The sequence below is a fragment of the Sardina pilchardus genome, chromosome 6, assembly GCF_963854185.1.
Source record: "Sardina pilchardus chromosome 6, fSarPil1.1, whole genome shotgun sequence".
NCBI lineage: Eukaryota > Metazoa > Chordata > Actinopteri > Clupeiformes > Clupeidae > Sardina > Sardina pilchardus.
Genome location: NC_084999.1, coordinates 23,172,213 through 23,197,406, shown reverse-complemented (window position 1 = coordinate 23,197,406; position 25,194 = coordinate 23,172,213). Strand labels below are relative to the sequence as shown.

Here is a 25,194-nt window from a genome sequence, read left to right as displayed (position 1 = left end):
CACATCAAAACCACTGTTAGATCTATCAAATATATATATTCAAACATGACTAAACCCTTAAAAAAAATTAACAGTGCCATCCTTGTTGTTGTCTTGGAGGATTTTTTTGCAGTTCATATGCAGGAAACGCAATATTTTGGACATGACAATAACATCGCTCAGAAAAGGCAAATGCAGTCTTTTGAAAGGGATGAGACAAAATGTTTTGCCATGCAGCTCAGCAAACATAAATGTTTTAACTTAAATAGTCCATAAATCTACTAAAAGTCCTAGATGTCTCCGCCATGCCAATGACCTAACTCTATGAACCCCTGCACATATCAATTAAAGGCTGCTGGATGGATTTTTTTTTTTTTTTTTCAACCAATACTGATTTTCTAGATATGGTAGTTCTTATACCATTGAGCAGCATATTGTGTTTAGTTTATTGGTTATTTGTTTGTTTTTAGCCATGCTGGATTTGGTGTGAGGTATCAGTCAATAAATATCCTATAGCCTGGATTCAGGTGGTGTCATGTATCAATCAATCAGCATGTGATTCAGCGTGTGACGGTCTTGCCTTAAAAAAAAAAAAAGCTAACTCTGCAAGTAATGATTTATCTATGCCTTTCCCATATCTAGCCTATTCTTTCCCAAGTTCATGATTCTATACCTTGCATGGAAAACCGTGACCTACCTGAGCCTGATCTAAGTCTGATCGATATATACTTAAATAGCCTACAATAAATTGAATTCTGCAATACATCCCTGGCTGTCTCACTCTCACTTCCCTCTCCTGGTGTCTGATGGTTTACTATTTCGCAGACGTGTAGCCTAGTCTCAGTCCTATCACCTCTTTCTCATAATAACAGACATTGACATAGCCTATTACTAAAGCTAGAGTTAAAATGACTAAATTCTGTCAAATCTCCTAATAAATTAGATGCCTAATAGGGCTGTCACTCACTGTAAAATGAAAATCATTGAATCATTTAATTCATAAAATTCAATATAAGCCATCACAAAGAAATAGCTATGTCTATTTAAAGATGTTTTGTGTGGTTGAATAATTTCCGTGGCCTATAGAATAATGAAAATATCTATAGGCCTGTGTGGTTTTCAGTCTTGAGCAGCCTCCAATATGGAGCCCTAGCTTATTATAGTCAAAGCTAAAACTGTTCGCACTGAAGTCGGGACTCAACATGTGTCCGTTTCGGAAGAAAATTCCCTCCAGCGAAAAACAAGTCAAGGCCGCACTAGGAGCCAGGTGCGGGCGCCTGTTCGAACGCCAAACCACATGACGCAGCCAGTTGATCGCGGAAGTGGCTTTTTTAGACCGTAGAAAGAAGGGGGCGACTAGAGGGAGAAACGGAAGGGAGAGAAGCGAAGAAAAGTTTCAAACTCTTTCTTTTAAGAACTGCAAATGAATTGGAAACGACAACTAGCTTCCATTATCTCAGTAATCCGGGGGTTTACATGTAACTTTATGTAGAATCCAGAGGAGTGCGACGTGACGAGAAGAAAGGCACGAAAGAGACGCAAGGAAAAGACTAGGTAAGTTTCAGCAGAAGTTGACCACAATTTTGGTCAGCACAATTCAAGTAGGAATTTTAAAGGCGGCGTGTTGGAACGTGGTCAATGTGTTAGGCTACACTGAACTCGGCTTCACTGTATCAAAGTTGTTACAGTGTTGTTGCGTACTGAATGAATCGGATGCGTTTTTCTCAGGAGAAGCTTACAGTAGGCTACGACATTATCGCTTGAAATTAGCAGAGTTGCTTTGAACATATTAAGTCAGTCAGATGGATTATGATTGACAGGCATTGAAGCAATCTTGCCGAGGTTCTTTGTTGATAATGTAAGCTACATGTAGATATGTTACTTGCATAGGCTATCCGGTTTCTTAATGGAATTCATAGGAAAGACAGTCTGGGCCAACTAAACCAATCCCAACCGGATCACTATGGCCTCTTTCAACTCCGCGTCTTTCTTTGGCCTCTCAACTCTTAAATGTGTTGTAGTTATTAGATTATATTAAGACCTTGCGCAACCCAACCTTCACAATTAAATTATTCGCCCTGTTGGCATCAAACGTCTGAAAAGGCATTGAAGTGACCCAGATGGATCCTTTCAGTATTCTACGAAATCTGTGAGTTACTGACATAGCTGTCTTAGGCTAACTCGTGGTAAAAGCAGCCTACACAAGTAATAAACCTTACAGAAAAAGTGAAATGAGGCCTACTAAAAATAATATCGTCTCTAGGCCTACGTGCCAGAAAGATTAAGTCGTCGATGATGGTCCGTGGATGACCACCAGAACCTATTGTGGGTGTAGCGGCTCTTTTTCAGCTGTCTGTACTTCAGCTGCTGTTCCGTTCACAACTGAAGTGTTGGTAGACGTACAGCTCAGTGGACTGGACTCTTATTCTGAAGTCATGTATGATGTGGCAGCATACTCCTTATGTCTTCAATCATCCCATCTCTAGCCAGATATCTTACAAAGTCAGGGATTTCAGTTGTGATTTTGTACTTTGTAGGGGCCTGTTTGCAGTTTGACCTGGCCTGCAGTGTTTTCCCCTCTTAGCAGTCTTTGTTGTGTTGCCTCCACATAGAATGTAACCAAGCTCTACAGCAAAGCGAGTGACAAAAACTAGCCTACATTGAGCATCCTGTGAGATGACCGGTATTAAAGTTGGCAGGGATTTTTTTTGTCACTCTAGTCCTCTGTCCCTCAGTCACTCACTCTGTTTTTCATCGTTATCAGGCACCCTGCAGACCTCTGTGCTGCAGTTGTCGAGCTTACACCATATATGCACCTGATCACCACTGATAACAAGCACAAGGCCCGAGAGATTTATTTTCTCCAGTTAATGGACACCCCACTCATATCGGATTCTGACACGCACCCTTCCAAACACACAACTATAGCTTTGTTATCACAATGGAACACCTTGTGCAGTGCTGTGCTGTGCTGTGTTGTGCGTGTGTGGTGTGTGTGTGTGTGTGTGTGTGTGTGTGTGTGTGTGTGTGTGTGTGTGTGTGTACTGTCAAGACTTCTATGTGGACAGCCAGTCTCTGTCAAGCGATGGGTTGTGCATGGCAATGAGAGTCTTCGTCACCTTCGTACAGTTTAGTTCAGCACAACTGTGGCCTGCTGTGTCTGTCTCCCTTTTCCTCATGTTCCTTCCTTTGCCCTTTTTTGTCTCAGTAAGGTATGGGTGCACAAGGGGACTGGGGGATGGGGTGGGGTGGGGTGGGGGTCGGGGTCTGGTCAGTTGACTTCCTGCTTGGGCAGCTCTGGCTTCCCACGTCATTCTCCACATACATATAAACGCTCACACAATTGGATTGTCAAGGGAGGCAATACAAAGGCTTGCTCAACTAACAAGCACACAAACCCTGCACCTACACTGTTAGCCTCTCTTTCTTTCTCTCTTTCTCTCTCTCTCTCTCTCACATACACTTTATATTAATCTCTCTTTCTTTCACTCACACAGTAGGCTATTACACATAGTCATTGGTGACAGGTTTTTGGTTTAACAGCATTTTTGTTCAAGACTTTGCCTCTCTGAAATGCTTAACTGGCTATTCATTTGTTGTGGGAAACATGACTTGAAATCACGTATGTGTTCAGCTCCAGATGCATGCACCACAAGCAACCACACGCAGCGTCAGCCATACACGCTGTGCGTACCAAGCCAAGCTCGCGCATACATGCACGCACACTTGTCTTGCAATCCATCGTGTAGTCACATGCACTCTCTCTATCTCTCTCTCTCACACACACACACACACACACACACACACACACTCTCACTCATTCACTGGTATTATATTATGGTTTTGTCATACAATGACTTGTTGATAAGCAGATTCTTATAGGAACTGTTTTCATCAGATGTTCTCTGTAAACATTTAAATCGCATCACTTCTGCCTGTGGTTTAGCCACAAGAGCTGTGGACGGGAACTACAGAGTGGAGCAACACCACTTGGTCATCAGAGGCTTTCAGGAACTGACCACAAAGCTGACAGCCTAATTTTAGAATGTCATTCAAATATACTGGTATATTTTTGAATAATGACTGTTTATGACTCAAGGCCTCAAAGTGAAATGTTCCTTTATGTTGCCTCACATGATGTAGAACTGACCATGTCCTCAGACCGTTTCTCCTTTAAATATCTCAAAGTAGTATATAAGATTCATTAAGTGACCTAATAATCAATCAGACTTTCTTTAGAGGATATACTAACAAATAACAAGTCATCAACTCTATCTTGAAACTGCGGGTGAGGCACTTCATATTGAGGGCTTTGGCAAAGGGACAAACAGTGTATGTTGTTAATATTTACCTTTGAGAGTCTGCAGTTAGGCCTCTGAGACAAAAGTGGAGATGGGTAGAGAGATGTTAGGAGGTGTGGAGGAACTAAAGAGTGGCACGACCCCTGACATAAGTCAATAATTGGCGTCGGGGGGTGGGGTGCTGAGCTGTAGCAACACTGCTGAGATGATCGGAGCCTGAGTTGGGTGTTACTTTCACATGCCACAGTCAGAGAATGAATGTCTAGCATGGACCACTGTGGCTAGTCGCTTCCTTAAAGCTACAGTCTGTAAGTAATACTTGTTTGTCTTCATTTGTCGGTAAGGTGCCCAGAAATATGTATATACTTTTGTCCTGAACCCAGGGTAGTTGAATAGCTACGGTTACATTAAATTACCAATATTTACAAAAGTTAATACAAGTATCCAGTTCTCCATTCCTTAGCCAGGTGCTGTGTCCATCGCTTGAGTAGCAGCTGGATACAATCGTCAGAGTTTTACACACATGATGACAAAAGTTCTCCACTCACAATCTTCTCAGGCAACTTCCTAAAATGTGTGTGTCTGTGTGTGTCTGTGTGTGTCTGTGTGTCTGTGTGTCTGTGTGTCTGTGTGTCTGTGTGTCTGTGTGTGTGTGTGTGTGTGTGTGTGTGTGTGTGTGTGTGTGTGTGTGTCTGTGTCTGTGCACGTGCGTGCATGCATGCATGTTTCTGTGTGTGTAGAGGCAAATGAAGAGAGGCCACACTGAGCTGAGAACGCTTGCATTGGTCAGATGGAATGAAAGCGAGGGCATATTTTCAAGGGACTGAGAGAGGGAGGGAAGTGAGTGAGACTTAAAATAGAAAACTCACATGTCAGCTGCCTCTCAGTCTAAATGAATGTTAATCTAATGGCCAGTTTGAGAGAGAGAGAGCAGATAGACGACTTCCCACAACTCCTTACCAGGCATTGTGGCAACCATATTGTACCATATTGGTGTTGTGGCAGCCATATTGTGCCACACTGATGTTGTGGTTGCCTGTATGTTTTATTTTCTTGTCGTGTGTCTGTGTGTCTGTGTGTGTGTGTGTGTGTGTGTGTGTGTCTGTGTGTGTTCATTTCCATGTTCTGGCTTTATATATTTACTAGTATATTTGTGTTCTCCTGATGACCTAGAGAGCGAGTGACTGTAGTGCAGGGTCAGCCAGAGGGCCTAGGTCGTGTCCCACCGGGTATTAAAGGGGACATATTATGAGGTATATTATGTCCCCTTTAATATTCATGGGCATGCACAGTCTCACTGGCCCCTCTCAGCCCACAAGCTGAGCCCACAGTGCTGCACTGAACTGTCCTTGGTGAGGATATCTCCTCCACATAGTGCTTGGTTTAGGGGTCAGATTTGCGTGGATGAAATGAGTGCACATTTGTCCAGGATCTCCGCCTCTCACTCTTTTTCTCTGTCGCCCAATTAAAGTCTTCCTGAACGGTAAAGCAAGACCGACCCCTAAGAAGCAGTAGTGCCCTAATTAAAGTCTGTGCTCGAGCTTTCAAAATGAATGCAAGTGCGTTAAGAGTTTACTGGCTTGTTATCAGTTCTGTACTTAACTTAAAACTGAACTGAAATATTCCCTTTTCTTTGGAGGAGATTTATTGTGTAACGTACGTAATAGTGACCTGTGTCCCCTAACAGTGGGCGTACGTCCTGGTTTAAATCCGCATACATACAGTACAGTACAGATAAGGACAGGCCAAAATTCTGTACCAAGATATATGGTGAGCCGAGTTAACTTGGCTGTGTCAGGCCAAGTTGTTTTGCAATAAAGTAGGCATGGTCACACACACACACACACACACAAAGGCCTGTTTACTCAGCCGTGCAGTGGTTGTGTGGTAGGTTATGGCTCTCAGAGGCTCGGGCTGCACATTCGAATGCTCTTCCGCAAAGTTGCAGATTGCAGCATCTACTGTACACCAATGGCGTTAGCAAGTTCCCTTAATCTTGTATCTGGAGCCATCGCGCTGAGGGACTTGGGTAACTCCCTCGTGCCGCTCGAATAATCAGCTCGTACAGTCACTGCCAACAGAGGACCAGTGGTCCCTTTCTTGTCTGCGATGATGACTGCTCTCTGTAAGCGTCTAATTCACGCTACATCAACGTGTTCTATGTTGACACTCTCTAGGCAACATATCTTTGCTTTTAACCACCGAGAGCAGACAGAAAAGGTCATCATCTGAAGGCTGCCTTTTCTTTCTTTCTTTTTTTTTTCTCTCTCGTCTGGGGCGCGCACAGTGGGCTGCAAAACCAGAGCACGGCAGAATGTCACTGGTGATGCATGGCGCGTACAAGCAAGGCCAAGACAAACACTTCGCTGTCCAGCGCTGTGGTTTTGTTTGCTGTTCTTATTGCGAGAGGAACAACAGTCTGGGCACAAGCAGAACGTTTTGAGGGGGGGGATGAGACGTCACTGCCAGGATCTATCTAATCATTACAGAGGTTGCGCAATCGCGCATGGGAAGTGTGTTGCACAAGATGGCTCTGGTTCTCAAAGTATGGTGCAGCTGCTGCAATCACAGAGTTATTGTAAGTAAGTAAGTAAGTGTGTGTGTGTGTGTGTGTGTGTTTGTGTTTGTGTGTGTACATGCATGTGTGTAAGAAGGAGAAAGAGGCCGAGATAGAATGTGAATGCACACACATGCACATGTGTGTCTATGCATGTGTGAGGGGCAAGCTGGGACACCAACACACACCCTCCCCTTCTCTAATTCCACTCATTCCTCTGTGTGTGCCTGAGCCTGACCATTTGTCTCTCTCTCTCTCTCTCTCTCTCTCTCTCTCTCTCTCTCTCTCTCACACACACACACACACACACACACACACACACACTCACACACACACACACTCAAACACTTAAGCTCTTTCATCAAATGTGTGAACAGCCTCTGAGACATGGTTTAGCATCTGTGTCTGTCTGCACACACCTGTGTCATGCCTGTCACATGACTGCTTCTGTCCTAAGCTCCTGCTGCAGTATGGGAAGCCCACTGCAATTGGCTGACTGAGATGTGATGCATGAAAAAAGCTTAATTTCATTGGCTATGATTGGGGGGGAAAGATAATGAGATGCTTGTTGCAATTGGCTGCTTATTTGTGTGTGTGTGCGCGCGTGTGTGTGTGTGCGTGTGTGATAATGTGCGCTTATGGTGTTTTTAGGGTTAAGAGACAAACAGAGAGCGATTCGGCCAATGGAGTATGTGGTAAGATTTCCATTATGATTTACCATGGGTTCTCCTTTTCTTCATCGCTCCCTCCCTCCCTCCTGCCCTCCTTCACCATGGCACAAAGACTGCTCCTGTCTTCACACTAGAACACTGAACACACACACACACACACACACACACACACACACCAATAAGCTTGATCCAAAAAGGGAAAAAGTCAGCAAACTCCTTGATCACTCTCTACCCATAGGAGACACACATACACACACACACACACACAGAGACAGACATACACACGTCTGCTTTGAGTGTCTGTGTTTTGGTTCTTACAGCAGTGGTAGCAATATCTCCTAATCGTAACAAAGTCTGCAAATGATTTAGTTGCTGTAGGAGTAGTCATGAGGGAGAAAGGAATAAGTGTGGTATCTCAGAGATTAGAAGTAACAGACAGGACGATTCCTCATCTTTGACTCTAAGATTGCATAAGGTGTTGTGATAGTGTTATAACACTTAACCCTATTAAGCATGAGGATGAGGAAGATGACATTGAGTTCAATACTAATGAGAAATATTAGTTACAGGCGATGAAGCAGTGGTGACCCACCATAAAAGACACACACACACACACACACACACACACACATACACACACAGACACAAAAGACTATGGGGGATATGTAGGTCATCAGTCTGCACTTAAACATGAGCGTCAGCTGGGAGAGTGTGAGTCAGATACTTCCTGTTGGAAACACAATCACGTCCTCTGCTGTCAGAGTGTGTATGAGCGAGCATGACACGCTTGGTCTACTGCCCGCAGGAGCAGCCTCGGTGCACAACCCCCCCCCCCCCCCCCCCCACACACGCACTCACACTCACAACACAAACACACACACACACACACACACACACACACACACACACACTCACTGGTGACGGGTTAGGTGAAGTCCTTATGTGGAAATCATTGTGGGTTTTCGACGTGTATCTACTGGCCTCTTCTTTGCTCTGTCCTGTGTGTCTGTCGGTGTTGGTCCTTCTCACTTTCCCGTCGGCCCTTTTGATTGGCTGAGCGCTGTTTCGGCGAGGCTCCTCGTCACGGTCTTCTCCAGGTGGCTGGGTCTCTGTCTCTCACCTGTCATCACATATCTGATTGCTGCGGGTGGGTTTCCATTCAGGGTGGATGGGTCTTTCTGAGCCTCTCTGATTCTCTGCCATTGTTGTTTTGTTTTGTGTTGTTGTTGTTGTTGTTATTATTCTTGTTGTTGTTGTTTGTCATTCTGTGCAAATGTTATTTTGCTGCCGGCATTCAAACTATCATCGGCACGACCCACTGTTAGTTTTCCAGGCCTTCAACGCAAATTGTTTTTCAATGCAAAAGATTTTTTTTGGATCAGACCTCTGGATCTCAACCAGTAAACCCACAGCGGAGTTATCTCGTCAGACAGAATACACACAAATACAGAAGGGTTTGGAGCACTAAGCAGGCAATTGGTCTTTGTAGAAATATGACTCTTTTTTTTTCTTTTGAAGGATCATTGAAAGATGTTTTCGACATACTGTGTTTGTGTTTTAAGTGTGTTTGCTTGTGTTTAATTGCGTGTGTCCACACATAAAAAGAAGTGTGTTTGTGGTCGTCCGCTTTTGTGATGGGGGTATATTTGTTTATGCTCTTTGTCTGTGTGTGTGTTCCCTCTCTCTCTCTCTCTCTCTCTCTCTCTCTCTCTCTCTCTCTCTCTCTCTCTCTCTCTCTCTCTCTCTCTCTCTCTCTCTCTCTCTCTCTCTCTCTCTCTCTCTCTCTCTCTCTCCCTCTCTCCGACTGGCCGGCGCTGTGTGCCCTGAGGTGACTGAAGCTGTGCCTGTGCTGTGCTCCATCCTCATTGGCGGCTAATGTCCTGTCCACTCCATTTAAATCTGAGCCGGGCAGGAGCGCGATGCAAACTGACGCCATCTCCCAAGGTTCAGTCTCGCACTGTGACTCGCAGGCCACTGGCTTCCCGGAGAGACATCCCGGCAGTGCGTTGTGGGGGATGTAGTTTATTTTTGCGTGGGGTGGGGGGGTCCTGCTGAGATCCTCTGGTATTCAGCTCATGTGTCCGCACGGGTCACTACTTTCACATTGTGGCCAGGCTACGGAGAGATTGATGCTTGCATGGGTCTCTTTCTGCCGTGTGTGTGTGTGTGTGTGTGTGTGTGTGTGTGTGTGTGTGTGTGTGTGTGTGTGTGTGTGTGTGTGTGTGTGTGTGTGTGTGTGTGTGTGTGTGTGTGTGTGTGTGTGTGTGTGTGTGTGTGTGTGTGTGTGTGTGTGTGTGTGTGTGTGTGTGTGTGTGTGTGTGTGTGTGTGTGTGTGTGTGTGTGTGTGTGTGTGTGTCAAGTCGTTGCACCACCTTGGTGTGCTGTCTGCTTGTGTAAGTGACCTTAAAGAGCCTGGTGCAGCATCAGACAGCTGCATCTGTGAGTCAGGTGCCTGAGGGAGGCCCGACTGGCTACTGTATACTGCATATACGCGGGAGGCTAAATGAGCCTGGCCTGGTTTCCCCTCCACAGCAAATAGAGATGGAGGGAGCGAGAGAGAGACAGAGAGAGAGAGAGAGAGAGAGAGAGAGAGAGTCATTAAAGTGTGCATTTCTTGCTTTTTTTTTTCTTTCTCCCTCTCGCCTTTTCTCCTTATACTATACGTCTATCAGGTTACCAGGCAGGCTGTTGAAGAGAGTGTGTTTCTTCAAGGTCCTGCTTATTCCTCTCTGTGTTATGTGTGAATTACATAGACGTGGAGAAGGGGGGTGGGTGGGTTGTATATACAAACACTCTCCTAACTAACTGACACTGCATGGAGAGAGAAGAGAAAAGAGAAGAGGAGTGAGTGGCAGCATGAGACCGAGCGAGACAGTGTGAGACCGAGGGAGGAAGGAAGGAAGGAAGGAAGGAAGGAAGGAGTGAAAAAGAGAGGGGGTGGATCAGGGAGGTGGAAAAGGAAATCAGCAGCCGCATCAGTATGTGTGTGTGTGTATGTGTGTGCGTGGTCCCAGGGACGGATGGAGGAGGTGAGGGGGGGGGTTGGAGGCAGGCAGCGCAAAAGCAGACCGGAGAGAGAAAGGGAGGGAGGGAGGAGGAGGGAAAACAGGGACAGACGGCTTTATCTGGCGCTCTCGCACACGCGCTCACACAGAACCCAGCGGTGAGGTGCGGAGGAGAGAGCGAGCGGGAGCACGAGAGAGGATGAGCGACAGCAGCGGGCGGAGGGAAAGAGGAAAACAAAGCGGCATCGCCGTGCACTAGCTCGCCGCGTGCCGCTGACGCCAAGGAGGAGAAGGGGAAACGAAGGACGGGAGCGAGGGAGGAAAGCGAGAACAATAAAGGGGCCCGACCGTGACTTTGTGACAGGGAGCGCGACGGACCGGAGCAAAGAGTCAAAGGAAGACCACATCTTATTCTTTTACAGGGAGGGGGCAGGAAGAGACAGAGAAGGGGAGGATTGTCTGGCTTTCTTTAAAACAAACAAACAAGAAAAACCATTGATACGAGTACTTCGGCAACATTAGCCTAACAGAGAGTGACTGTCTCAACCATGCTATAAGATAATCACGTTTTTCAGTGTTTTTATTCAGATTTTGTATTTCTGCTATATCTTTTAGTGTGATGGAGACGACACTGTTAAAATAACTTAGCTGTCTCAGAGGCCGAAGTAGCCGGTGAAAGAGGAACGGTTTTCGACCACGCTGCAAATCTCTTTTTCCCCTTGTGTTCCTGGTCTCAGTACTTGCTGCAGGAATAAATCTGAACATTCGAGGGAAACTAAACTCAGACACTCAGAAACTAGACTCGCCCGAGTATCTTTGCATCAGCTGTTCTTATATGCAGAGACTGAGAAACACACATACTGTCAGGTTTTTTTTTAATGCAAGCTGTATAGGCTATCCTGTGGTGCAGTGAGACAGACGCATACTACCCAGACAATGGGTAATATTTTGATGTTACGTTAGTTTGTTTAACGCAGGACTAGATTATAGGCTAACATGTTTTGTGTGCCTGAAGACTTTTAGTCTTTCGTTCCAGCAAATTGCTGTTTGCCTGGAACGTAGCGTGCTTATTTCTGTATGCATTAGGGCAAACATGCTCTCATTTGAACAGGTAAAACGGATTGTGTTTTAGCTTCTGTCTGGCGCTGTCTATGGTGGCATGTCGACATTGATTTTACCGGCGCGAGAGTTCACTGCCGGCCATTGACCCGTCTCTGTTGCCGACAGGCGTAAGCGCCGTCTCCCGGCGCCGGCGAGGTGATGCGGGCAGCCATTGTAAGGTGCAGTGGGTTTCTTTGTGCCAGCCCCGTCATCTGTTGTTTGGGCTCGAGACAAAATTTTGTCTAGCTGCACTCAGCTTCCTAAATTCAATTCGTCACCATAGCAACACAGTGCGCGTGAACTTCTAATTCTGTCCTTCAGTCGGGACGTTCCGGTGCTCCCGTGTGCTCTCGAGAGGCTACCCAGTGCTTTGTTACCCAGGGATACCTGCTTGGTTAAGAATGTCGCTTGGCTAGACTTTGGAGCACTGTGGTGATCTTGAACCGTCAAAACTGCTCTGAGACTGTAGTCCAGTGGTTGGAAAGGAGCATTACAATTGTCCTTTCTAGACAAATTTCTGTCTCCGGCTATTCAGGTGTTGACCCAGCAGCACTACATGATGGTGTTATTCTCCCCCTCACCTTACTGAAATATAATGGCTGGTTCAGTCACTGCAGCAGAATTAGTCCTAGTAGTAGGCTAATGTGTGACTTAGAATTTGCTCTCAGACTCACAGTTGTGTGTTTGTTTTAAGTGCAGCGTATGTGTGTGTGTGACCATGTTTCTGTCTTTTACGAAAAGTGTAGGACACTCAGGCTCCAGGTCTCCTCAGAAGGGACTCTACAACCTTCACTGTGCTGCATCAACCATGCACTAACTGAACAGTGAACACCAAAATCATTAGCAGGTCTCTCTTTAATCTCAATAACCTACACTGGTGCTCTTTCTTCGCCCATCCTGTGGTTTTTGCATGCGGAACTGCTCATACCGCGGTGCTCACCAACTGGTGCTTGTAACGGTGTGTGAACTGGTGCTCATCACAGAACAAAGTCTATGTAGGCGTAGGTGACCTGCACTGACACCGTCTGGTGCGTGTGTGTGTGCTGTTCACTGGTTCAGACGGGCAGATAATAGTTTACTTTCTTAGCATCAGGACACGTGCTCTCAATCATTACCTCTGATACTTTAAAAGACCTGGCATTTAAAACCACATTGCATTAACAACTGGAGCGCTTGTGATGGTTCTGTCTGTAGCTCAAGAACTTTGACAAGCTTAGTCAATCTTTTCTCCTTTATTTAGGAACAAAGGACACACTACCCCCACAGCACTGTTTTTTTTTCCTTCACAAATTTTCCTGAGTTGTCAGATGTGTGTTCGTTTGTTTCTTTACTCCCCTGTGCTCTTTAATCTCAGAGACAAGTGTTGTCATCATAGGTGCCATCTTGCATTAGCGTCAGTAGTGTAGATTGTTTCCACCCCTGTCCCACGCACTCTTTTTCAATTCCATCATTTCTGTTGAAATGGGGCGCAATTTCTTTTTTATGCACACACAGACACAAAGCAGAAGGTGCATACGCAGCGATGCTGTTTTAAACTCTCAGTGAAAGACCATTAGTGTCTGAATCCACTTTGAGGCATGTTAATCATATCTTCTCTGATCGTATCAGAGTCCTTTTTCTAGTGCTTTTCCCCTGTGTGTGTGTGTAGCTTTGGATAAAAGCGTCTGCTAAACACCAGTCACTTTGCTTTTACTTTATATACAAGATACATAAGTGAGCATTCGCTATCTGGTATGAATGTATTTGGTTCCTTTTGATACTAAAGTCTTTGTGTGAGATGACCTCATTGTTGCTTTGAGTCGGTCATAGACTGCTTAGTCACCCAGCACAGGCACAGATCCTGGTTGTCTAGATTGGCGGTCAGAATCCTTAGGCACAGTTCTGGTGTGTGTGTGTCTGTCTGTGTCTGTGGTCGGGGGGGGGATAAGGTGATGATGTTGCAGTCCTGTTGACTTAAGCATCCTGCCACTCAAGATCAGTCCATCAGGAGGAGTATCCGTGTGTGTGTGTGTGGGGAGACACACACACACACACACACACACTCTGCTGCATTGTAAAATTTGAGCGATGACCTTTGTATCCTTCAGCTGTCTAATACAGTCCATTCAAGGTTTTAAAGAAGTAGTTTGTGACATTAAGAAGGTCTCAAACAACAGTCTCTGCTTGCTGTGGCATTTGATGTATTGCCAAGATAATGTTTGACAGCTGGACTCGCCTCATAGCAGGAGTCTGAAAAACATTCTAAAGACGAAAAGTCCTTGTGATTTATTTGCCCTCGGTGGTCATTTTCTGACCCTGTATAGTACTGAGACCCCTCCGATGCGCTTGGACTGTTTTTGGCACCACACACACACGACAGACAACAGCTTATATAATAGTTGAATAAGTGTTGATGTTTGCCTATATGGAGGCGTTTTTCATGGGATGCCATATAGGGCAGAATTGGTCTTATTAGGCAGGCGTGCGTTCATCTGTATGACATTCATATAGGTCCTGACTAGATTCATTCTCAGGTATCTAGGTGGGAGATATTGTTTGTGTGTGTGTGTGTGTGTGTGTGTGTGTGTGTGTGTGTGTGTGTGTGTGTGTGTGTACGTGTGTGCGCGCACGGTTCTTTAGGGTGTGTGAGGGAGACAGGTGACGTGTTACCATATCGAGGGTGTGATTAATCTCAGTCACGCCTAACGAGTCCACGCTTCAGGGATCCCTGGGAAGGGACTACAAATTGGGCCAATCAGGTTTCATTAGCCCTCGAAACAGCCCTGTGGAGCATCATCATCATTGCTCAGGACAGCCGGTGATTCTTCTCCATCTCTGTCTCCTGTCTCTCTATCTTTCCATCTCTGTTTCTGAGAGAGAGAGAGGGAGAGACACACACACACACACAACTCAAATTAGATCATATTCTCAAGTTTCCTCACTTAAACCCAGCGAGCTAGCTAGGTCTGTTTGCGTGTTGTTGTGTTTGGCCGTTTTTTTGGTGCTCTAGTTCAAATCCACCGTGAAGTCCTTTTCTTTCTCTGATCTACTGTTTACTTGGGTTAGTTGCGGTTCACGGAACGACACTGCATTCAACCAAGTTGAGCCCGAACTGCACAGCCATAATCCTCACAGCCATAGAGACTGTACGGAGCACTAACTAGACACGGGAGGGAGGGTGAACTTCAGATTCACTCCTTTCTTCTTCTCTTGACCAGCCTTCTTTTTTAAAGTGTGATCTATTTATGAGTGTTTGTATTTATTTAGCTATATATATATATACGGTATATTCTTTAGCTCTACATCTGGTTTCGGAAAAATGGCTTGAGTTACTGTGAGCGCAAGTGAGTGATACAGACCTTTTTATAAACACAAAAGACAAAAAAAGAAAAGGTGCAGGTGACCACTGCAGCTGGACAGTCTGGAGAACGGCAAGGTAGAAGAGGGAGGTGGCGTGGGTGAGGAGGGGGAGCACGAGATTGTGTGGAAGAAGCGCGAGGAGGTGCTGGAGAGGGAGAAGGAGCGCCAGCGGCAGCGGGCCAGGGAGGAGGAGGCGCGGCGGCGTCTGGAGAAGTGCATCGTGTGGCAGCTCCGCGACGGCTTCCAGGAGCCACGCAAGGGAGGGCAGGGGAGCGCCGAGAGGGGGGGAGGAGGTGGAGGAGGAGGAGGGGGCGGGGGCGAGACGCAGCCGGAGGTGATCTGGAAGCGCCGGGAGGACGAGGAGGAGGAGCGAGGAAGAGACAGACCGCGTGCGCTGGGCAGTGGACAGCAGCAGTCCATCTGGAGGAAGAGGGAGAGGGACTGACTCAGGGAGGCGTGTGTGGGCTAGGTGCGAGGGAGAGGAGGAACGAGCGAGATCTGGACCGGTCGTTTTTTTTGTGCGGCGCACATTTCCGGTCAAAACTCTCGGCTGAGTGTGTGACGCGTGGGCTGTTTCGTGCGTGTTTAGTGTGTGTGTCGTGTGTTTGTCGTCCCCGGTGATGTAGCGGCGCGTGTCGGTGGATTGATGCTGCGTCATTGAGAACTTGAGAGCGCCGAGAGTGGACTTTTTGAGAGCTGCTGTCGGGCGAGTGAGTCAGACGCCGCGCGCTGGACCGCGCCGGCCGGTGCGCAGCCACAGTGACCCGCCGCGGCTCTTAAACCCCGAGATCAGCTCAGCTGAGCGCTGCCAGTCTGCTCCGAGTGCTCCGACGAGAGTTCCTCCTCCAGAACGAGCTCTTGTGCGCTGCTGTAAGCTCTCGGATACATTTAGTTGAGTCTTAGCTCTTCGCTCTCTCTCTCTTTCCCTCTCTCCCCCTCCCTCTCTCTCTTCATTCATTCTCTCGCTGTATTGATCGTCTGTTCAGTGCATGGCTCCTCTCCCTGGCTCTCTGCGACTAATAGGCTTTTTTATGGGGTGCTGTCCGACAGGAACCACTAGAGTATAGCTCTCTACACACGCACACACATGCACACATATATACGCACATGTGTACACACACACTCACACACACACACACACACACGCAGTGAATAGGGAATGCATGCATGTTGAGGTTTTTTTTTTTTCCCTGACTGACAATCATCAGTGGAAGTGGTGCTGTAGTTGTATTACTATGCAGACTCTGCCTCCTTCTCTTCCCATAACTACTTCAGTAGTCTGAGTTGGAGCAGCACTTAGCAATCTGTTTGCACTTCTTTGTTATTCTCTCTCTTTTTGTACTTCTCTGTGGCTTTGTCATTCGCAGTCTCGCCGTTGCCTGCGTGTTCTTTTGTTTGTTTGATTGTTTTGTTTGGTATCTTTTTCTTTTCTTTTTCTCTCGGCACGAACTTTAAAAAAGAAAAAAAAAAACCTTGATGATGATGAAAACATCAATGTTCCGAGAGACTTGCAGGACACTTAGTGAGAAGAACGACTGTTTGCTCAGTTCAGACGAAGAGACTTTCAGGAGACCGATCGAATAGCATTTAAACAAAACAAAGCTTTTGCGTCTCTGTTTCGGCTCTCAGACGGCAGTCGGGTGCGCTGCCCATGGAGCTGGTCCCCAAAACCAAGTACAGCCCCTTCCGGAGCGAGTCCCTGAGCTCGACCGACGAGAGCAACCCCCCCTCGCTGCCGTCCTCGGCCCCCCTGTCCCCTCTCACACCCCCGGGCATCCCCCCCTCGCTCTCGTCCTCCTCCCTCACCCCCATCCTGCCGCCCGCCTCCCCGCGGCGGCCAGCCGAGAGCAGCCCCACCACGCTCTGCTCCTTCTTCCCCAGGATGGGCGCCCTGCGTCTGGGCGTCTCGGCCGGCTTGCTCCCCGGCCTCCGGGCCTCCAGCAGGCCGGGCACCGGGGAGGCCCGGGTGGCCGAGGACGGAGGGGGGGTGGAGCCCCCCCCGGCCCCCCTGGCTCCTCTCCCGGCGCTGCCCCTGCTAACGGCCCACTCTCCGCAGGACATGAACCGGCTGGGCGGAGCGTCGCGGCGCGTGCGCGTGGAGGGCGGTCAGCTGGGCGGCGACGAGTGGACGCGCCACGGCTCCTTCGTCAACAAGCCGCAGCGCGGATGGCTGCACGCCGACAACGTGGTCAGCTCCACCGGCGTCTCCTACACAGTCAGGGTAATTATCTCTGTTTCTCTCTCTCTCTCTCACACACACACACACACACACACACACACACACACACACACTCACTCACACACACTCACACACATGCACAATCACCTTTATTAAAAATATCAGACATGCCATCTGTGTTATCCTCACAGGTAACACATTGTTTCATTTTAGCCTTTCGATCACAACCCTTTTTCACAGCACTTGTTCTCTAGGAAAATGGCTTCCTCGCACTTATTTGGAGCCGTTTGAATTGGAACATGAGGATTATGAGGATATTTCTTCCTAGTCTCTTACTGTTTTCTTCCGTTCAACCCAGCTTTATCAGAAAGGCTAATGATGGCAGTTATTCTGACTGATCATTGGTCTTAAAACCGAACGTCCAGTGTTGTACAATGATCTCGCAGCAAGAGGTCCATTTTCCACCCAGCATGGAAATAGATGCACTCACTGTGGTCAGTGCTTTCCGGTCCTAATCCGGTACATTGTCATAATGAGTGGACCAGATCCAGGTGGCACCTTGACCCCCCTCCCCCTCTCTTTCTCTTTCTTTCTCGTTCTTTCTCTTGTTCTCTCTCTCTCCCTCCCTCTCGTCATCTCTGTTCCTGTGTTGGCTGTAATGGTTGCACTGCAACAGGAAGTTGTGCTGTGCTGATTGGATGTCACTTCCTGTTGTTTCTTGCAGTACATGGGCTGTGTGGAAGTGCTGCAGTCTATGAGAGCTCTTGACTTTACCACCAGAACTCAGGTCACCAGGTAAGACCAGTGTGTATACACACACACACACACACACACACACACACACACACACACACACACACACACACACACACACACACACACCAATCAAATAACTCACCCATATCCAAAGCAAAGCACTCAGCAAAATACCTGGTTTTGAGATATTCTAGTACATACGTGCATGCAATAGTTGGTACATATACTGTTCCGATACACAGTGTACATCACAACCACACACATGCATGTTTTCCCTTTCATCTTGACTCTGACCACATCACTCCCCAGGGGGAGGGCCACTCCTGGCATCAAATATTCATCCCTCTTCCTTTCACCCTATCTTTCTTTCTTTCTTTCTTTCTCTCTCTCTCTCTCTCTCTCTCAGCCCCCCACCATCCCACCCATCCTTTCTCTGCTAGACATACTCCCCTATCCACAGTGGAATTGTGGTCACTTAAAAAAAGGAAGCAGTTCTCTTAATCCATTTTTCTCTTTCTCTCTTGTTAGCTTTCTTCACTTCCTGTTAGAGAGAGGGGGAGGAAAGGGGCGTGTGTGTGTTTGTGTGTGTTTAGTTATGTAGCCGTAGTATTGGTGGTGCAATTGAGGGACAAAGCGTTGGGCAAAATTAAAATACAATAACATTTAATCAACTTCATAACGCAATAACACTTTATGTCTTCGTACCAGAACATCGGGAGAGTTGTATAAACACGTGTGTGTGTGTGTGTGTGTGTGTGTGTGTGTGTGTGTGTGTGTGTGTGTGTGTGTGTGTGTGTGTGTGTGTGTGTGTGTGTGTGTGTGTGTGTGTGTGTGTGTGTGTGTGTGTGTGTGTGTGTGTGTGTGTGTGTGTGTGTGTGTGTGTGTGTGTGTGTGTGTGTTCCTTCCTCCCTCCTGCAGCCTGTTCTGGTTGTTCAGATTCTTTTTATAGAAGTCTCTGGAATCTGTGTGGTTTTCATTCTTCATTTTCAAGGCTGTTTTTATCCTCTCTTCCAGAGATTTTGTGTGTGTTTGTCTGTGTGCTTGTGTGTGTGTGTGGGGGGGGGGGGGTTCTCCTGTGTATGTAAGCACTCACTTGATCAGATCTGTAGCTGTGGAGTGTGAAATTGGGGAATTGCTGAAAGCTAGCGTGATGGAAACACCAATCAGACCATCTGATTATATTTCACATACCGACTGTCTGTGTATGTGTGTGTGATGGTTTTGTCTCTCATGTTTCTTTACACCAGATTAATCCAGTTTTTCAGCCTTCATATTTATTTTTAACATTTATCTAAGACAAGAGTATAATGTATGTGTGTGTGTTTTCAGAGAGGCAATATCTGTGGTGTGTGAAGCCGTACCAGGTGCCAAAGGAGCGCAGAGGAGGAGAAAGGTACAGGTACAGTCCTCCTTTTTTATACTAGCACCTTAGCTTTAGCCTTTTAGCATCACAGCTGACATTCCTCCCTCTATTCTAGTAGCTTAGCTTCAACTTGTTAGCATCACAGATGTTACAGTCATCCCTCTTTATTCTAGTATAGCTTAGCTTCAACCTGTTAGCATCATAGATGTTACAGTCATCCCTCTTTATTCTAGTATAGCTTAGCTTCAACCTGTTAGCATCACAGATGTTACAGTCATCCCTCTTTATTCTAGTATAGCTTAGCTTCAACCTGTTAGCATCATAGATGTTACAGTGACCATCCAACTTGCCCCTTTTATTTGCCCCGTGCCGGCAGGCCATTGCTCCTTAATGTTATTTCAAATGGACACCTGCCAACTGCTCCTTTCTGTATGTGGAAGCAGATAAGTTACTTTTTTACAAATGGCATCACCACTCAGCAACAGCTCTCTGTGTGTGTGTGTGTGTGTGTGTGTGTGTGTGTGTGTGTGTGTGTGTGTGTGTGTGTGTGTGTGTGTGTGTGTGTGTGTGTGTGTGTGTGTGTGTGTGTGTGTGTGTGTGTGTGTGTGTGTGTGTGTGTGTGTGTGTGTGTGTGTGTGTTCAAAATCAAGGCATGGAAATCTGGTCTCGCCCAAAGTATTTTGGGATGGCAGCTGGAGGATTTTCTCTCTCTGGCTCACAGTGGCACAAGTGGCAGAGTGTGGGAGAGTGTGTGCGTGCGTGTGTGTGTTGCATGGTGCCTGAGCTGGTCATGGTCAAGCCTGATTCAGAACTAGAAAATATTTTCCTCCCTGCTCTCTGTCTCTGTCTCTGTCTGTCACTCTCACTCTTTCTTTCTCTCTTTCTTGCTCTCTCTCTCTCTCTGTCCACCCTCCCTTCCTCTGCCTCAGCCTAAGTAAGATGTTATGTTGCCTTGGCTCTGTTCCTCTCTGTAGCCCACCACGCGATGTTTGTCCTCCATCTTGGGCAAGAGCAACCTGCAGTTTGCAGGAATGACAATCAGCCTCACAGTCTCCACAAGCAGCCTCAACCTACTGGCAGCTGACTGCAAACAGGTAAGACACATCATGAACAGTACTTTCCATCCCATATTATTACTCCTTTTTCTACGTTATCGGCGGCAGTCACGACGGGTGAGAATGTTGGTGTTTGCTGCGTGCCGGTATCAGGCCTCTGTCCGCCATTGCTCGCGCTTGCACACACGCACACACACACACACACACACACACACACACACACACACACACACACACACACACACAGTCTTATACACACCGTATACACACCATACACACACACACACACACACACACCACACAGGTAAGGTTGTGATTTGGATGTTGCCTCTAAGATTCATGTCTATAATAGTGTAGATGGATTAACTCCCATAGCTCAACAGATGGTGGTATTTGAGATTGACAGACAGACAGACAGATGGTGGTATTTGACATTGACAGACACACACACACACACACACACACACACACACACACACACACACACACACACACAGACGGACACAGATGGTAATATTAGATAGAGAGCCACACTGTGCATGGAGGGGAGGATATGAGGTGTGGGGGTGTCTTCTTGGCCTTGTTTGCTGTTTATTTGAGTCATCTTTGAATAGTTTCATTTTGGTGTAATTTCATTACCAATAACTGTTTTACCTTATTTAGCTGTTTAGCCATTTTTGTGACTGTGGCCTTTGTCCTTCACTTGTCTGAGGCCATGTTTAAATGCTATTACCATGCATTACCATTCTCCCTTAAGTGCATAGTAGCTACTCCATGGCTTTGGACGTATTTGCTTTGTTTCAAATGTCAGAGCAGTGTGACCGGATTGACTCCAGTCTCACTCCATCTTTTTATTTACCATTATCTCTCTCTCTCCCTCCCTCCCCCCCCCCCTCTCTCTCTCTCTCTCTCTCTCTCTCTCCCTCCCTCCCTCTCACACTCTGTCCTTGTCCCCTCCTGATTCTGATTTCCATGTTAATCCATATGTCCATTCATCCTCGTGCCATTTCTCTCTCGCCCACTCCCCCTTCATCATCATATCCTCTCATGTCTCTCTCTGTTTCATCATCTCCCCGACCCTCGACAGATTATCGCCAACCATCACATGCAGTCAATATCCTTTGCGTCTGGAGGAGATCCAGTGAGTTCCATCTCTACATTGTTTTATTTTCTCTTTCACTCTAAGCTGTCTGCCTGCCCCTCATTGAATACTTCTCTTCTCTTTGCTGATCTTTACCAACCCTCTTGAATGGTCTCTTTTTAGTGTTATTCTCTCCTTTCCTCTCTCCTCTCTGCCATCTCTCCCTGTAATTTCATCTTCACTCATCCTCAGCCTTCAATCTGTCATCTTCAGTGTGTACTTCCGCTCTCGTCTCTCTCTCTCTCTGGTTCTTCACCTCCCCCTTTCCCTGTCTGTCTTCCGCCTCTCCTCAAAAGCACCTTGAACTAAACACAAAGCGTTTCTTAGCGTGCTACTCTTTCACTCTCTCAAATTTCCCCCCTCAAATTTCCCCTCCTTTTTACTTGCCGTCTTTCCCTTCTCTCCTTCTCTTCATATTATCCACCCTCGTTTACCCACCACCTCTTTCCCTCTCTCTCTCTCTCTCTCTCTCTCTCTCTTTGCAGGATACAGCAGAATATGTAGCCTACGTAGCTAAGGACCCTGTCAACCAACGAGGTAAGTGTTTTAATCACAGCATTATACAGTACATCAACCCGCTGACTCACATTCAAGTGACACTCATTCAAGAGAGGTTCCAGTCGGATGCTAACAGCAGCGGCATCTTCACCGTGAAAGACATAGATCGTTTTCTAAAAAAAAAGTAGCCTGTCTAGTCTTATTATTGTCACTGCTCTCTGCTGAAAGCCACGCTATGGGTTTCCCAAAGGAAAATTGTGAAGTTGTTTGCTGTCTATATTTTTTTTTATAAGTTTGCTGAAAATAGAAAAAAAAAATGCTTGTCAAGTTTCATGAAACTCAAGCATGTGCGGTTTCAGTGCAAGCACCTGAAGTCATGTAAGACACTAAAAAAAAAGCCAAAAGGGCTGGTTTGATGCAAATCGTTTCCTGTGTGGTAGCTTGTCACATCCTGGAGTGCTCAGAGGGTCTCGCCCAGGAGGTCATCAGCACCATCGGTCAGGCCTTTGAGCTGCGCTTCAAGCAGTACCTGAAGAACCCGCCCAAACTGGTCACGCCACATGACCGGTAAGTTATGTCTGTGTGCCGGAGTCGGGTGGTGATGATGGTTGCTTGCTGCATGTGTGTGGATTAGAATATGTGTCTTGTCATGTGTACCAGCGTATTCATCATATACTCTTTAAACTGTGAAAATACAGTGTGTCTGTGTCTGTGTCTGTGTCTGTGTCTGTGTCTGTGTCTGTGTCTGTGTCTGTGTCTGTGTCTGTGTCTGTGTCTGTGTCTGTCTGTGTACATGGGTAATTCTTCAACTACGGGACGTTTTGAAGACTTTTTTTCAGAAAATTCAACATATTTCAATTACATTTTTTTTTTCATAGTTCAATTACCTGCTCTATCTAGAAACATGCCCTAATAGTGGTCATGCTGATTTTACTTAAATAATATATGTTTTTGCCATTTAATTCCAAATGTTTAACTGTCATTTCCATCATACAACAAAGCGTGTTTTCATGCAAAAATACCATAACATCTACTGTTCCAAATGTATTTTATTAAATATTACACACATATCTGCCCAAATATTAAATTGATTAATTTTGCAGAAATGCATGATGTATTATTTTTATATGATTATCTTGATATGTACTATGATGGTCATTTCCGCCACACACAAGTCATTTCCAAGCGTGGTGGAGATGACATAATGACAATACATAGCCAAATTTAACATTTAAAAGCATCACAATTTAAAAAAAATATGTCCTTACCACATGTTATGTCATTATGTTTCCGTCTGCTATATTTGTTTTTTACTATGAAGCAAATAAACTGCGTTTTAGCGTGGGCAATGTCATTTCCACCTCAACCAAAAAGTGGTGGAAATGACTGTGACGGAAATGACATTTTGCCCCTTTTCATCTAAAATCTCATGATATCTAGCCTTTTGATGCAAGTTGTTAGACTTAGCATTATATATACAAAAAAACACACAATATGGCCTTGAGCTTTTCCAGCTGCTTTTGACATCCACATGAAATATGAGCCGAGTGGAAATGACGCCAATAAAAATATTTTCATTTTCACTCATCTTTACCTGGATCTTTCTCCCTTGTATTAATATCTATGGAAGTCACCCTTTGTCCATCCATAAAACCCTCTGTGGAGTATCTATTACTGTAGTTATTAGGTATACAAACCTAAAATCATGATCTCAAGATTCTATTTTGTGCAGTGTGGTGGAAATGACAGTGAAACCATGGGACAGGGCTTCATCTTATGAAAAATATAAGAAAATGTGAATAAATATTGCAATATATAATATGTATGATTGAAATAGACTGTATTTCATAATTTGGACTTGAATTCTATATTATTTCACAATTTGATTTAGAGTTAAGAGAGGTTGAATACCCAAAGTCTGGCCTTGGGACAGGGGGAAAACAGTCAAAATGATGCATAAGGGTCATTCCACCTCAATTCAACAAATGCCTTCTGCTTGACCATCTCAGATTTCCTTCAAAATTTTACCACCTGAAGAGTAACCATTTAAACTGACTTAGCCAAAATATTAGATTGGTATACCTAATACATCCAGAGAAAAACGTTTTTGAACATGGTACCCCCCTTCTGATTTTTGGCACATTGGCGCCCTCATCTAAATCTGCAGCAAAGTTCAGATGTCATTATCTCAAAAAGTGTTCAAACTAAAGACTTCAAATTTTCTGGGAATAATGATTGCTACCTGTAGATTCCACATATTCATTCGTAGGCCGTATGTATTGATACTGACTGTGTTTCAATCTTGTGAAATCAGAAGAAAAATGGCAGATTTTTTTTCAACCCCCACATTGGGTGCCCCATTACACAATTTGTAAACAAAATGTTTGACAAATGGTTATGTCTCTCTACAGAAGTGTTTAAGCTGTCTTTGAAAAAGTAATGAAGAGGTGTCTATATTGCTTTTTTGTTGGAAGTATTGTAACACAAAACTGAAAAATAATCAATTTGGATGATATTGTATCTCCCCATTACAGAGGTATGACACGCTATACCAATGAATTGGACACATCTCCAGAAAGAGTATGAAATGGGCTTTCAGACTGTGAAATTTCAAGATGGTATTATGGCTGCAGTTATTTAAAAACATTTTTTTAAATATTGGTCTATTACAACAATTAGCGTTGCTTTTTTGTGCTATTATTTAATGATTTCATAATCCTTGTCTTATTCCGAAGTATCAGATGTTTATGTCTCATACTGTTAAACATTTATATTTTCATTTACTTGCTGAGTGATGAACTAATAAAATATTTCCTGTATTTCCGAAATAAATTGCTGCTGTCACTATTTAATGCCACTAGATGTCACTGTTCATGGATATCAGCAATGTGTTGTTATAGTAGACCAATATTTCAGAAATAACATTTCAATTACCATAGCCATAATACCATCTTGAAATTTCACAGTCTGAAAGCCCATTCCATACTCTTTCTGGAGATGTGTTCAATCCATTGGTATAGCTTGTCATACCTCTGTAATGGGGAGATACAGTATTATCCAAATTGATTGTTTTTCAGTTTTGTGTTTCAATACTTCCAACAAAAAGCAATATAGACACCTCTTCATCACTTTTTCAAAGACAGCTTAAACACTTCTGTAGAGAGACATAACCATTTGCCAAACATTTTGTTTACAAATTGTGTAATGCGGCACCCAATGTGGGGGTGTGAAAGAAATCTGCAATTTTTC

General features: G+C 45.4%; 1 protein-coding gene across 5 annotated transcripts in view; it reads left to right on the top strand.

Moving 5' to 3' along the window:
* Positions 1–1,300: 1,300 nt before the first annotated feature.
* The window catches only part of shc1 (SHC (Src homology 2 domain containing) transforming protein 1), a 34,616-nt gene continuing 10,722 nt past the window's right edge, over positions 1,301–25,194 (top strand). Inside the window, exons 1-9 of one of the 5 annotated variants that reach the window (XM_062539127.1) lie at positions 1,301–1,533; positions 7,489–7,532; positions 17,010–17,174; positions 17,857–17,927; positions 19,218–19,287; positions 20,226–20,345; positions 21,394–21,447; positions 21,933–21,984; positions 22,386–22,512. In XM_062539127.1, coding sequence (XP_062395111.1) covers positions 7,521–7,532; positions 17,010–17,174; positions 17,857–17,927; positions 19,218–19,287; positions 20,226–20,345; positions 21,394–21,447; positions 21,933–21,984; positions 22,386–22,512 — 671 coding nt within the window. In that variant the 5' untranslated portion in view covers positions 1,301–1,533; positions 7,489–7,520. Of the gene's footprint in view, positions 1,534–4,503; positions 4,589–7,488; positions 7,533–15,300; positions 17,175–17,856; positions 17,928–19,217; positions 19,288–20,225; positions 20,346–21,393; positions 21,448–21,932; positions 21,985–22,385; positions 22,513–25,194 lie in introns of those variants that run through there. The other 4 variants (XM_062539126.1, XM_062539125.1, XM_062539128.1 and 1 more) reach the window with 4 other exon arrangements.